General features: G+C 46.8%; 3 protein-coding genes across 3 annotated transcripts in view; 2 read left to right on the top strand and 1 right to left on the bottom strand.

The window, feature by feature from the left end:
* The first annotated feature begins 1,093 nt into the window (after positions 1-1,093).
* BANF2 (BANF family member 2) lies at positions 1,094-8,762 on the top strand. The gene is made up of 3 exons (XM_053397307.1): positions 1,094-1,315; positions 6,148-6,276; positions 8,494-8,762. The coding sequence occupies exons 2-3, from the start codon at positions 6,151-6,153 to the stop codon at positions 8,638-8,640; spliced, it is 273 nt and encodes a 90-aa protein (XP_053253282.1). The 5' UTR covers positions 1,094-1,315; positions 6,148-6,150; the 3' UTR covers positions 8,641-8,762.
* A 2,150-nt stretch (positions 8,763-10,912) lies between these two features.
* Positions 10,913-12,391, bottom strand: LOC128418113 (basic salivary proline-rich protein 1-like). Its single transcript, XM_053397577.1, has 2 exons — positions 12,366-12,391; positions 10,913-12,278 (listed from the first exon to the last, which is right to left on the bottom strand). The coding sequence occupies exons 1-2, from the start codon at positions 12,389-12,391 to the stop codon at positions 10,913-10,915; spliced, it is 1,392 nt and encodes a 463-aa protein (XP_053253552.1).
* Positions 11,203-15,122, top strand: part of RRBP1 (ribosome binding protein 1) — a 37,455-nt gene continuing 33,535 nt past the window's right edge. The window contains exons 1-2 of the mRNA XM_053397300.1: positions 11,203-11,448; positions 13,712-14,365. Coding sequence (XP_053253275.1) covers positions 13,732-14,365 — 634 coding nt within the window. The 5' untranslated portion in view covers positions 11,203-11,448; positions 13,712-13,731. The remainder of the gene's footprint in view (positions 11,449-13,711; positions 14,366-15,122) is intronic.

Raw genomic sequence — 15,122 nt, 5'->3', positions numbered from 1 at the left:
TGCTCTTGCAACAGTAATAGGCATCTATGTTCCACGGCTATTTTACATATTGAAATGTGCAGTGTAACTCTCATTCCACTGGCTGAAGCGACTTAGTATTGCAACAGAAAAAGATGAGTTTATTTGATTTGATTTAATAATTGTATTCCACTTTTCCAACAACAAAGGTGGCTCACAATAACCACAATAAAAACAAACAAACAAACATTGAAATCACAATAATAAATTGAAACAATGATTAGGTAAAGGGGACCCCTGACCATTAGGTCCAGTCATGGCCGACTCTGGGGTTGCGGCGCTCATCTCGCTTTATTGGCTGAGGGAACCAGCGTACAGCTTCTGGGTCATGTGGCCAGCATGACTAAACTGCTTCTGGTGAACCAGAGCAGCACACAGAAACGCCGTTTACCTTCCCGCCAGAGCGGTACCTATTTATCTACTTGCACTTTGACGTGCTTTCGAACTGCTAGGTTGGCAGGAGCAGGGACTGAGCAACGGGAGCTCACCCCATCACGGTGATTCAAACCGCTGACCTTCTGATCGGCAAGTCCTAGGTTCTGTGGTTTAACCCACAGCGCCACCCGAATGATAACTGTTCAATAAAGTCATAGTAATTCATAGTTTTGCCAGGATACTTCCTAATCACAAGAAGCCTTACTCCACAACAGCAGCAAAATGAATTAATTGATGGCTTGGAAACTACATTGGTATGTCACCAGAGGACTTCCCAAGGAACTTCCCAAGGAAGGCTGTTCTAATGTTGAACAGCTCTTAATGTCAGAAAGTTTTTCCTGATGTTTAGTTGGAAATCTCATGTAAATTGAAGCCATTACGTTGAGTCTACCCTCCTGGTGATATTATACCAGTTACCTGTCATCTGCACTAAATGAAAGTCTGTTTCTGGGGCCAATGTCTGATATTTAATCAAACTCCATTGAAGCAGAATTTGTTTTCCCTGTAAATGGTTGCTGTTTGTATTATTTTGGAACAATAAACTTAATAATTTTCATCATTTCTCTATGATAACTCATGTCTCTCTATATATGATAACCTAATGGGTGTGTTTTTGTATTTTTCTGTAATGTAAATAAAATGTAATGTAATGCCCTCCCCTGAAAGATGGGGAAGTTAAGATCTGAGGCATCCTATCTCCTGGCCAGAAACCATTGTCTGTTCATCAGCACCTAGATACAAGCACCATGGCTACTGCTGCATACCTAATCACACATTTCCATCCATTTGTGAACAGGGCTGCATGAACTACAGAGATGGTCAACTTCAGCGCCTCCCAAGTTAACATAACCCAAAGCAGCAGGTGAGCAAAAACTTACTGTGGAGTGTCTTGACTGTCTCTAGAACATAGCAGGTAGAGTATGACACTTGTTTTCAAATCAGAGAAAGGACTGTGGCTCAGTGTAGAACAAACACCCCAGATTCAGTCCTTGGAATCTCCGGGTACAGCTGGGATAGACTGGAATCCCGAGAGCTGCTGGCTCTCACATGAACCTGACCTTTGGTGAGTTTGTAAGTAAACCATTTTTAACTTCTGTGGTATTTTTCTATGCTAAGGGAAGGAACTTACAAGGGCATATGTTAAGAGGTCAAACTGCTTACATTTCCATGCTTTGCTGCTTATTTTAAGTCTCTCCTGGGGTTCTCTCACCAAAGAGAACTTGCTCCAAAGGGAACTTGGATCTTTGCATTCAGGAATTGTCCTTTCACACCTATTTTTTCTTGCCACCAGCAATCTGGATACTAGACTTCTATTAATGCAGCCTAGAATTGCAATACCTTTTTTTTGCTTCTGCATTACACTGTTGTCTCATGTTATGCTTGTGGTCCACTAAGACCCCTAGATCCTTTTCATATATACTGCTGTCAAGCTAGGTGTCCCCTATCTTAGATTTGTTCTGCTAGTTATTCCTGCCTACATCTGCCCCTATTGAAATTCATTTTCTTACTTTTGGCCCAGTTTTCCAATCTGTTAAGGTCATCTCAAATCTCCATTCTATCTTCTGAGATATTGGGTACCCCTCCCAGTTTGGTGCCACCTTCAAATTTGATGAGCATCCCATCTAGTCCTTCGTGCAAGATGTTTATTAAAGATGTTGGACAACACTGGGTGCATCCCATTTGTCCCTTTTCCCCCCAGGAATGCAAGGAACTATTGTTTGCAACATGTACTTGCTTGTGACATTGCAATCCAGACTACCAGTAGTGGTGACAGCACAACTGCACAACACAAGGAACCCTTTTGTCAATTGTCAGTGAAAGATCTAAAAAGATTAGGACAAAAGACTACAAATCATAACATAAATGTAAAATCTTACACATTTTACAAGAAGTCATATGCCATTGTGAGGCAGTCTCTCTCTTCCCCTCCCCTCCTTTAGCTACAATGAAGGGTCTGTTGTGAGCATGAAAATGAGATCTTTATATACACACACCAGGTGCAGAATTTAGCACAAATATAATAGTACATTATAGATAATAGCCTCAAGTGACTGTTGGGGATGCAGTGTAAAATATATAAGACACCCACTTACACAAATATACAAACACACCTCATGGGTGACATAATGAGCATGCCTCCTGATTATATGTATGTCTACTCACATGTAAGCCTTACCAAGTGCAATATGCTTGCTGTCAAGTGCGCCAGAAGTTGTAGCCTTTGTATGGAAACACAAAACCTAAAAAAGGGAGTTGGGAGGCTGCGAAGGGGGAAATGGCAGAGAAAAAATATTCCTGAATTAGGGTTAGCTGGTACAAAAATTGGTATTGTGCATAGGGCTCTATGGTCCACTTTAGCAGACACCTTTAAATCTCCTCCATAACAACTCTGGTTGTTGGGAAATGGGCAGCCGGCTGCAGGGGAATAAACACTCTGTCTCCATAAATACAAATACAGTCCAGTGCTCACACAGGCAGGAATTTGGCAAGCATCATGAGGGGCGTGGGAATATGCATGTGCACACAAGTAAATACTGCATCTAGAAAAATTTATGATGAATCAGATCAGGCATACTATTTCTGGCTGAGCTGGTGCCTGAATGGTGGTGAAGCCTGGAAAGGCATGGCCTCTGAGAAACTTGCATCCCATCCCTCGGGTCTACTCTTCTCTTTCTTAATGGACATCCTGGCTGTCCATGTAGGGATACTTCTTCTTTGGTGATCACTCGTAGCCAAGTAAGATTGTCTTCCACGAACACAATTTCAACAGTGAGTTTGTAAGTGACTGTGGAGGCCAGTTCTAGATCCACACGTCCTTCCACAGTGGGGACATTGGTTTCCGGGCGGGAGTTGATTACAGTGTGGGTTTGCCAAGCGTGTCTCCCTCTTAGCACGTTTCTCCCTTTCATCCTGAATATCATTCTGAATTGGCTGTTCTCCAGTTGGAGCGCTCACAGGCCAGTGTTTCCCAATTGTCAGTGTTTATACTACATTTTTTAAGATTTGCCTTCAGATAGTCTTTAAACCTCTTTTGTTGACCACCGGTATTTCGCTTTCCATTCTAAAGTTGGGAATAGAGTAGCAGCTTTGGAAGATGATAATCCGGCATCCAAACATGACCAGTCCAACAAAGTTGATGTAATCATTGCTTCGACACTGGTGATCTTTGCGTCTTCCAGTACACTGGCATCAATTCACCTGTTTTCCCAAGTGATGTGTTAAATTTTTCGGAGACACCGTTGATGGAATCTATTGAGGAGTTGGAGATGGCGTTTATAAGTGGTCCATGTTTCACAAGAATACAGTAAGGTAGCATACACCTGGCACCCACATGCTGAAATCCTGCATTATTTCTCAGTCTCACCCTGTCCCCTCAGGACAATAAACCACAATTTTTTTTTGGTATGCAATAAGATCCAAGTTCCAAAGATACAGTACTGAACTCTCACTATTGCTGCTATCTTTTTGTGTTTGAGTTGACATGTTACTCCCCAGCCACAGCTACACTAAGCCTGGGTGGATTTGATTTAAATCAAAGCGATTTAAATCACTAGTCAGTAAGGCTTGATTATTTTACAGAAAGACTCATTTTTGCTGGTATAAGGTTTCATATTTGGAATAAAAAAATTTCAGAGTAGTTTTTACAGTTATATCAAAAATTACTGATTTGGTTATGCTGTTAGAAATACATCAAGAGATAATTATGAAATTATTGCGAGGTTTAATAAATTAACTGTTTATATTTGGACAACTTTTCTGCAGTACTTTTTCTAGAGGGGAGGGGGGAGGACTTGGTAGGCCTAGGCTGGAACAGGTTTGCAGAAAGAGCAGGCCGAGTAGAAACAGGCTGGTAGAAAGCTGGAAAAGGGGAACCAAGGACTAGAGCAAAGAACTTCAGGGATTCCTGCTGCAGGACTGAAGTTCGAGGTAGAGACTTTATTGTTTGGACAATGTCAGGCGAGCCCTGGGGAGATGGCCTGGAACCAGTGAACTGTTATTAGTTGACTGGCAAGCTCTTCAAAGTCTCGCCAAGGACTTATAGATCCCAGTTACTATTTCCACCCCTTTTGGATTTGCTTATACATTCAAGGTGCCTATTCTGTACAGTTAAGTGTTAATGCAGTTATTGGAACCCAGTGGAATTGGGATAAGGTTGCCAGCCCTGAAGTGCCTTCAGGACTTGCCTCAAGTCTTGAGTTGCACAGACATGCAACTGACTTGCACAATTATTACACAAAGATCCCAAGACTCATGGAGTATTCTGCTCACAAGGTTGCACCTTCATTTTTACTGCTTTACACTTAGCTACTTGTGCAGATAGGGACGCAGGTGGTGCTGTGGGTTAAACTACAGAGCCTAGGGCTTGCTGATCAGAAGGTCAACGGTTCAAATCCCTGTGACAGGGTGAGCTCCCGTTGCTCGGTCCCTGCTCCTGCCAACCTAGCAGTTCAAAAGCACATCAAAGTGCAAGTAGATAAATAGGTACCACTCCGGTGGGAAGGTAAATGCCGTTTCCGTGCACTGCTCTGGTTCGCCAGAAGTGGCTTAGTCACGCTGGACACATGACCTGGAAGCTTCCTTGGCCAATAAAGTGAGATGAGCGCCACAACCCCAGAGTCGGTCACAACTGGACCTAATGGTCAGGGGTCCCTTTACCTTTTACTTGTGCAGATCTATTCCACTCCAAACAATCTATTCACTGAACCTCTTGGAACTTAGCATTTACGAGGTAAGGGGTTGATTCTATGTATATAAATTTGCAAAGGAACAATGGAATTAAGGTTTTTCCCTCAACTCTGTATGTGTATTTTATAACATTTTTCCTGTGAAGAAAAGGCATTTATCTCTGCAGACACAAACTCACACTTTTGAGAACTGCAAAAAAAAGCATCTGTGATAATATCTTCTCGTTAGAAGAACTGCCCCAAATCATCTTACAGAAACCTCTGGAAGCGCATGACATTGTGAACGGATTAATGGAATTCATTTACCAAAAAATTTAAACGTTGCCTTTAAAGCCTCATGCTACATAATTAAAAACAAATCCTTATTTCCTGATGAATTGCCTTTGGACTATAATGTAACTTAAATAGAAAACTATATTTAGAAAGATTTTTCTTCCAAAAGCATTTTATTTTTTAAAAATCTGATTTAAATAAAAAACTTTTAAATAAAAAAATTCCAATTTAAATTTTTTAAAAAAACAATTTTAAATTTTTTTTTTCTAAAAGAAATATTTTTTTTTATCAACCCTGGTAGGCACCAAGCTTATTAAGGCACATGTGTGTTGCACAGATTCGATTTTTCCATGTGCACTTTTATTCACATATGAGCACTTTCAGTTTAAATCTATTTCCCACCCACACTTGGGGTGATGCTTGATGGAATCTATTTGTGGGGTGTCCCTCCACAAAAACAATACCTTTGTCAGTAGCCATGGTTTAAAAAGACATTGGAATACCATCAATGCAGAGGAATTGCATCCTTCTCAAGGGAGAAGGAATTCCAGTGCTGAGACACTGCTATGGACAAGGCCATGTCTATCATCTGGTGGTGGAAGTCTAAGAAGGTCTCCCCAGCAGATATCCACCCCTGGGCAAGTATACTCAATACTTCTGGGGCTCCTTATTCTTTGTATTTATATTCTATTATAACTCCTCTGTCTTGCCTCCTCCTCTTGTACTACTGTTCTAGATAATGGCTATCAGAAGCAGGAAATTCCAGGACTTTGTATCTGAGCCTATGGGTGACAAACCTATTATAGTAGTTGATGGCATAAGTGAGGAGCTTGGAGCCAAACTAGCAGCAAAGGGCTTTGACAAGGTAATTGTTTTTAATGCTTTATGCCCCACAGCACTTTTTATTTATTAACCCACGTAATTCATGATTTACCTAAATCACATTCACATAAAGAAATGTCTTTGACACCTGGTATTTCTGACATTTGTGTTGCAATAGTTCGCAAAGCCTGACCACCATTGGGCAACTTTTGTATTATACAAGATACCATTGCTTTTATAGACCAGGTCTGTCAATGTGTCCATTTTTGCTAATTCAACACACTTCAAAAACAAATCCTTCACAGATGGAACATAACGAGGTGGTGTATTTCCATCTTCTAGCCGGTTCCACTCTGGCTGTGACTATTAGGACTTTTGGTTTTTTTTTGTTTTTTAAAATATTTTATTAAGGGTTTTCTTGTTTTACAGTGTAAGTGTAATGCCTCGTATTTTTTTTCCCATGTAACATTTTTACAAATCCGTTTCATTTGTTGAGGCATTAGGGGGAGAAGAAAGGAAAAAAAAGAAAAAAAAGAAAGGGGGGTGGAGGGAGGGGAGATGGATGGGGGTGGGGTCGGGTAGCGGTGTTTCTATTATGCTTAATGTATGTAGAGTTTGGTGTCAGCGTGCTTGTGTTGTTCACTTGTGTTCCTTTGGTGGTGAGAGAGGTTGGGGTTGGCCTAGGGTGTGATTGTTTGCTTGTGATTGGCTGTGGTGATCTTTGTTTTCGTGTGTGAGTGGGTTGGGTGGGTGTTTTGGATCAGGTTAGCCATATTGATTTGTATGCTGTTGGTGGATTATTGTCATTGTCCTGTTGGGCTGTGTATGTGATAAAGGGGAGCCATACCGGGGTGAAGGTGTCTTCTTCTGTTTGTCCCCGTGTCAGTTTCAGTTTATTAGTTAATTTTTCTAGTAGGGCTGTTTCCCATACTATTTGGTACCATTGGTCCATGCTTACTCCTGACAGGTCTCTCCAGTGTCTGGCTATGGTGTTTCTGGCTGCTGAAAGTAGGTGGGTTATGAGTTCTTTGTGGTGTAAATGGGCATTGTTGTCTTGGAACTATTAGGACTTTTGTTAAGGACTTCTGTTGTGCAAACACATCAACCTCAGTCCAGTGAAATGCTGCCCCAAAAGACCTCTGTTAAAGCCCTGCCCTGCCCCCAGTGCTAGATCATTCCTGACCAGTTTCAAAGCGGACATTATGACAGATAGAGTCTAGAAGGCAGGGAGTCTTGTGTCTTATTCTTGCCAGTGGTCACACAAGATGGGAGATGGAACTGCAGGGCCACTTTCCATACATTGGCAACTTGACTTCCTTGCCAGATGGAAAACTTTATATTTGTAACCTCTGGCCAAGCAGTTAAGAGATCCCACGTTTTCTGCATCCATGGAGCATGGCGGCGTTGATCTCCCCAGTTGCCAGATGCCAAAAACAGCTGGAGTCCAGGCGTTCCAAACGGGGCTTAGGGAAGCACACCGGCAGACAGAGTATGCACAAGTGTGCTAGCCCTGTCTCTCATCCCAGTCACTTTCTGCATGCTCCAGCGTGGTTGTCTCCAAGGGAAAGGACTCCAGAGCTTGTAGAGGTTTCCATGTTTTGAAGCCCTGGTTTTCCAGGATTTCAAAATGCCCAGGGGCCTCTGTGAGTACAGGAGCTTTCCCGCTACACACCGCCACCTTTGAACCCATGGAGGACGATGAGGATCGAGGACAGTGCTAGTTCCTCTGTCTCTCTTCCTTGTGTGTTTACTTAAGCCCCGTTCAGAACATCTGAATTGGACTTGGCTCTGTGTTTGATGACAGTGTTTAAACTGCAATCATGCACTGCCTCCTCTGTGAACCCAGTCTAGCTTTCAGGCTAAAACTAGTTTGGCCCTTACATTTCCCTCAAAATTATCCACTGTGGGTGCTGATACTGAATATCTGACAAATGTTTCATCCACATTTGGCTGAACTGAACATACTAGGAAGCCCATAGTTAAACTTTGCAATGATTTCATTATTCAGCTAACCATTCCGAAAAGCTGAATGGGTAATAAAATGACCCCACGCACCCCCATCAGAAGGGGGGTGGGTTCAACAAAAAAATCAAGTGTTGAAAATTGAATGTTTTGGGCTCAAATTTCAATCTCAAATTCCAAATGACAAAATTCACAGATTTGCCACATTTCCCCTCTGTTTATTTCAGCATTCATTTCAGGCCTGCTTTTCTTGCTACTGGGGGAAAATACTAATTCTGCTTCCTGATTTTCCTTCCAGGCGTACATCCTCCTGGGCCAGTTCCTCCTCTTGAAGAAGGAATGTGCTACATTTCAAAAGTGGCTGAAGTTGTCCTATGGAGCCAGCAGCTACCAGGCTGAGCGCTGTGCCCTCTGTCTCTTGGAGTGGTGCCTCACATTCCTGTAGGATCCCAGGGATCCTCCATGCCCCAAACACACACACTTCAAAACAACAACCTCTTCCCCCTCACAGACCTGAAACCAATGATTTCTTGCAGTCATGATGTTATTAAACCAATGAAGCATTTATCTATCCAGCTGGGACTTTATTTTAAATCACTTATATACAACTTTTTATTTTTTTAAAAATATTACAATGGTTAACAAATCTAAAACTCAATAAAAATGCTTTAAAATGGGACATTCCCCCCAAGAGATGCAAGAACACAGCAAAGGAGCCACAAACATGGAGCACAGTAGTCAGTTTCAGTTTCTCAAGTGTAGGAAGGGAAAAATCTGCCCATTTCAGTCCTCCAGTTTCTCAGTTTTCAACCTGCAATTCAGTATTCCACACTTATGCAGCATTTTGGAGACTTTAAAAAGGAGTCCTGCTTGCAGTTTTGGCTAACATACACATTTTTTTCAGGCAGTTTCCCTAATACTATGCATTTTGGTATGTTTTCACAAATAAAAGCTCACTTTATTCTAACATACGTATTTTTATACACATTACTTGACTGGAGAAATGCATCACATAATTTGGAGAAGTGCAAAATTTGAAGGATGGCTATGTTTTGGTTTAGCTGTTGTTTCAGAAAATGCAAATTTGTTAAGTTCACCTTTAAATGTGAATCGAATTGACTTTCTCCCGGGACCTCCCTACTCAGCACAAACTGGTATAAATAGGTTTCACCTTTCTGTGTAAAGTTAGCAGGGAGAAGTTGGGAATTCTCCCTTTTAAGAGAATTCGTTTACAAATGAACTTTTATGTTGATATATTTAAAAGTTTAACAAAGCATGAACATTAAACTTACATTAAACCACAAAACACTGAAAAGTTCCTTCCTCCTTTGCTTCTGCAAGAGGAATGGCCCCATGCATTGATTCAGAAATTCTTGCCTGGGTAATGGACTGGATGAGAGCCAATGAACTGAAACTCAATCCACACAACAATTGTCAAGGCTGCACTCCCTCCGAAAGAGCAGGTACGTAGCTTGAGGATCCTTCTGGATCCACTGGTGTTGCTTGAGGCTCAGGTAGCCTCAGTAGCGGGGGATTGCCTTCCATCCTCTCCAGCTGGTTGCCCAACTGTGCCCCATCTGATCAGGGACAGCCTAACTTCTGTTGACTACGCTCTGGTAGCCTCTTGGTGAGACTGCTGCCTTTGAAGATGGTTTGGAAACTGCGGAGGTGCCTGGGTTTCCCAAACTTGGGACTCCAGCTGTTGGGGGACTACAATTCCAATCATCCCCGACCACTGGTCCTGCTACCTAGGGATGATGGGAGCTTAAGTCCGAAAACTGCTGGAGACCCAAGTTTGGGAAACCCAGGTGTAGACTGTAGCAGCCAGGTTCTGGCTGGGTAAGACAGTTTGAGTCTATCATGCCAACCTTGGCCTGACTGCACTGGCTACCTGTTAGCTTCCTGTCACTGCGCCACAAGTAGACCTGAAAGGCTTCCACCTCCTGGGAAGCTTTTTCCAGCCTCAGGGCAGGTTTATCAATCTAATAAGGTGCTGGGGATGGGAGGGTTTGCTGGCCTACTCAACTTAGGCATTAGGTACCAATATGTTGGGGGCCCTTTGCCGACAAAGGTCCATATAGTTTAAATTATGGTTTTCCCAGTAGTGATGTATAGAAGTGAGAGCTGGACCATAAAGAAGGCTGATCGCTGAAGAATGGATGCTTTTGAATTATGGTGCTGGAGGAGACTCTTGAGAGTCCCATGGACTGCAAGAAGATCAAACCTCTCCATTCTGAAGGAAATCAGCCCTGAGTGCTCACTGGAAGGACAGATCCTGAAGCTGAGGCTCCAATACTTTGGCCACCTCATGAGAAGAGAAGACTCCCTGGAAAATACCCTGATGTTGGGAAAGATGGAGGGCACAAGGAGAAGGGGACGACAGAGGACGAGATGGTTGGATAGTGTTCTTGAAGCTACCAGCATGAGTTTGACCAAACTGCGGGAGGTAGTGGAAGACTGTCATAGCTGTCAACTTTTCCCTTTTTTTGCGAGGAATCCTATTCGGAATAAGGGAATTTCCCTTAAAAAAGGGGACACGTTGACAGCTATGACAGGAGTGCCTGGCGTGCTCTGGTGCATGGGGTCAGGAAGAGTCGGACACGACTAAACAACAACAAGAACAACAAATGTTGGGGGCCCTGGGCGTTTCCCCCCCACCGCGCACTAAAGAATCCTGAGAACAATCGAAAGCCTGTTCCTCCCCCGCAAGTCTGTTTTCAATCCCCACGTGCAACTGGAGAAACGTGCCTCGCTGTGTGAACGCGCAAGAGCAACACGCGTGCTGGGACCAAGGGGTCTGTGAAGACCACCGTGGGAGCCGGCTTCTCGGGACCGGGAGACGACAGCGTCGGGGCCGCCGGCTCCCTCGGCTGCCTGCCTGGCCCAGGCCCCTTCGGAGGTCGGCGGAGGCGAAGAAGGGCCCGGGTCCGTCCCGCCCCTTTCCTTCTCGGTCCCGGGCAGCCGCCTCCTTCGCGCTGGGCCTCGTCCGCCTGGCGGCTGGGCTGCCCTGGCAGCGGCTGCCCTCCCCTCGGGCGGACTTCCGAGCCGCGGGTCTCCCCACTGGGCCGGAGCGCCTTTGACTGGCGGGCCGGACACCAACCGCAGCCCGGGAACCTCCTTCGGCGCCGGCGACGGGGCGGGGATCCTCGCGGCGGCCGCGCTGGGGAGGTTCTCCGAGGAAAGTGCCACGACTTCAGCGCGCCCGCGGCAGGAGGGCCACGCGAAGGGAGCGCGGGAGAGCCAGCGGAGCGAGGTGAGCGCGGGGAGCGGGGAGCGCGCTCCCTCCGCGGGCGGCGCGGAGAGACAGCAGCCGTCTCCGCGGGCGGAGCGCCGGGTCGGGCAGCCCGGCTGCAGAAGGCAGCGGGCAGCGGCGCCTGGACTCCCGCTTTGGGCGCCCGTCGGACGGCTGGCGATCCGAGCTGTGGCTGAGGAAGGGGCCCCTCCTCACGGTCGCCGCCTGCGCGGAGCCCCGCTCGGCCCCTCCAGGGATGCAGCGCCAGAACCGGAGACCTCGCGGGGCGCCGAGCGCGGGGCGGGTGGCTCCGCGGGGATGCGTCCCCCGACGGCACCAAGAGCAGAGCGCGAGAGGGGAAAGGCGGCTGGAGCGCCCGAGCGGGGCGTCGAGCAGGAGGCTGGGCGCGGACGTGGAAGAGCGTGGTCAGCTGGAAGGAAGGAGCGGGCGAAGCGGCGCCCTCGCTGCAACCGAGTCCCTCCGGACTCGGCTGCGAGGGCCGCCCCGACAGGCGCGGGGCTCTCTTTCGCCCTCGGCCCGGCGGCCGGACCCTGGACCCCGGGCCGCCCCCCGACGGGCCCGAGTGGCGACGTGTCTCGCTCTCCGGCGTGGAGGAGGAGCCTGGCGCCGAGTCCTGCGGGCTCCTCCCGCTGCTGCCCTCTCCGCAGCCGTCGGGGGGCTCCCAGCCGGGCCTTCCACCGCCCGAGCTGCCGCAGCCGGCCGCTTTCCCGCTGGCCGGAGTGTCCCGGCCCGGTGATCGCCCCTTCAGCCCCAGCTTCGAGGGATCTGGCGCTTCTCCTCCGCAGCGCAGGAGGGAGATCGCCGCCTGCTTGGTCGTCTGGGATAACCGTCTGTGGGGAAGGAGACCCCACGCTGCGGCTCCTTTGCAGTCCTGCAACAGGCTCCTCTACTAAACCAAAGCTGCTCTTGTGACCCACTGGTTACTGGTTTTTGCGCACGCCATGCTGGCTCGTGTCCCTGGGTCAGAGGGCAGCGGCCTCGACGCCACGGCTGCAGATTTCCCTTTAGCCGCTCCCCTCCTGCTCCTCGCTGTCACCTCTCCACCGACTGGCCTGGACTCTCTGCTTGCTTGCACTGTTGCGAGCCTTTGGCTGAAACGAACTGGCTCCCCGCCCTCCCCACTTTTGCAGGGCAGTGGCTGTTTCAGTGTGGCAGCGGCAGCAGGGCAACCGGGCTGCTACCCTCGCGGGGTTGCGCAGCATCCCATTTGTGGAACAGACTCCCTTCGGAGCTGGTGAACTCTCCTTCCTTGGAGGTTTCTAAGCAGAAGTTGGGTGACCATCTGTCAGGGATGCTTTAGCTGGGATTCCTGCATTGCAGGGGGTTGGACTAGATGACCGCAGGGGTCCCTCCTAACTTTCAGATTCTACTATACTTCTGTTAAAGCTGTTAAATGCTTTGCTGGCTAATTCATGGACAAACTAACTTCCATATTGTGTTGTTAATGAAATGACTCTTGCTGAATGTTTATTTAAATTCCAGAGAAAGAGAGCGTTCCTTTAACCCCTGCTGGAGAAGCTATTTATCTTCCCTGTGCTGCTGCAAAATTTGATCCATGCTATAACTGTTGCCCAATATATGTCTCACTCCTTCCACCAGTTGCTCTGCACTAACTGTTTTCCAGACAAAGCTCAGGGGAAGCTCCCACATTGAAAGCATTTCAGCCATGCCTGAACTATTGTGGCCAAGCTATCCTGGTCCAGTAATGGCCAGCGCTGTTTTATCAGCTGAAACTGATTTTAAAATGCTCCTAACGACCAAAGCCACCTGGGTCTCCAGTAACAAAACTGAATCTATAAGCAGTCCTATACTTTGTACCTCCTCCTTCAGAGGGAGCGCAATCCTGTCCAGATCATGCAATTCGGCAATTTCTCGAATGTGATTGTTGCTTTAATTCTAATTATTCTTTTAGTAGGAGCTCCTTGTTGCTGTTGTTCAAAACTTCTAGTTATACAGTTGTACCTTGGTTTTCGAACAGCTTAGTTCTCAAACATTTGGCTCCTGAATAGTTCCAGTTTGCAAACTATCTTTGGAAGCCAGATGTCTGATGGGGCTTCCACGGCTTCCGATTGGCTGCAGGAGCTGTATAGTGTGGAACGCCACAAGCTAGTCTTGAGTAGAATTCTACTCTGAGTACACTCTGCCTAGGTCACTTCCGAGAATGCCTCTAGGTCAGCTGTGCAAGCTGGCCATTCTGCTATGTAAACATGCATCTGCAAACATCCTTCTAGCTCAGCATTAACTTTCTGACTTTGTTTTGCAGGTTAAGACTACAGAGCAAGAATGGATTTTTATGACCCTCAGACCCTGGGCGTCATGGTCTTTGGAGGCTTCATGCTGGTCTCAGCAGTTGGGATATTCCTGGTGTCCACCTTTTCCATGAAGGAGACGTCTTTCGAAGAAGCTTTGGCAAAGCAGCGCAAGGAGCTAGAGAAAGCCAGCCACCACAAAGTGGAGAAGAAGAAGAAAGAAAAGCCTGCTGAGAAGAAGGGGAGGGCGAAGAAAAAGGAGGATAAGCCCAATGGAGTGCTGGAGCCAGACGCAGGTCTGGACGCTTCTGAAGGAAGCCCTGAACCAGTCTTTGAGGCACCCATTGTGTCTCTTCCGGCTCCTGAGGAAAAGCCAACCCTGTCTCCTAAAGACAAGAAGAAGAAGGAGAAGAAAGCGGGGAAGGTAGAGTCGGTTCCCAGCCTGGCAGCGTCTTCTCCACCAATAACTGCTCCAAAAGATCTGGTTTCTGATGTGGTTTCCAAGGAAGTGTCAGTAGCAGCTGCTCCACTAGCTGCGGCTCAACAGAATGCTCCCTTAACTAATTCCGTGAGTGTCAAAAAAACCCAAGCTCTTGGAAACAAAGAGGAACAAAGGCACGACAGCTCTTCCAACAAGAAATCCACTGCCCCAAAGAAAAAGGAATCAAGTAAGTCAATTGCTGTAAATCACACATGTGTACTTACAGTGCATATGTATATTAAATTAATTAATATCTCACCCATTCCCAAAGGTTTAAGGTGGGTAAGCTACTCACAAAATCCGAGGCAATTAAGCCCTTATCTTTCCTTCTCCCTATTTTTCCTGGCCACCCAAAGCCACTTTTCATAGTTTCCAGATGCTCACACTTTATCTTTGTTAAGTATTTTGATGGCCAGAATAGTGCTACGTATAAAATAATAGATGGTGATTATCTCCAAGGAAAATAACTTCCATAATTGAAGGCAGCTAATTATTGCAGCAGGGACACGGGTGGCGCTGTGGGTAAAACCTCAGCGCCTAGGACTTGCTGATCGTCAGGTCGGCGGTTCGAATCCCTGCGGCGGGGTGCGCTCCCGCTGCTCGGTCCCAGTGCCTGCCAACCTAGCAGTTCGAAAGCACCCCCGGGTGCAAGTAGATAAATAGGGACCGCTTACTGGCGGGAAGGTAAACGGCGTTTCCGTGTGCTGCGCTGGCTTGCCAGATGCAGCTTGTCACGCTGGCCACGTGACCCGGAAGTGTCTTCGGACAGCGCTGGCCCCCGGCCTCTTAAGCGAGATGGGCGCGCAACCTCAGAGTCGGACACGACTGGCCCGTACGGGCAGGGGTACCTTTACCTTTACCTTTAATTATTGCAGCAGAACAAAATTCGCAAGAAAGGTGAAGGCTCTGTATACTTTTCTCGTGAAGAAGACTTAAGGTAGAAA

This window comes from Podarcis raffonei, chromosome 7, assembly GCF_027172205.1.
Source record: "Podarcis raffonei isolate rPodRaf1 chromosome 7, rPodRaf1.pri, whole genome shotgun sequence".
Lineage (NCBI taxonomy): Eukaryota > Metazoa > Chordata > Lepidosauria > Squamata > Lacertidae > Podarcis > Podarcis raffonei.
This window is presented reverse-complemented; position numbering and strand designations above follow the sequence as displayed.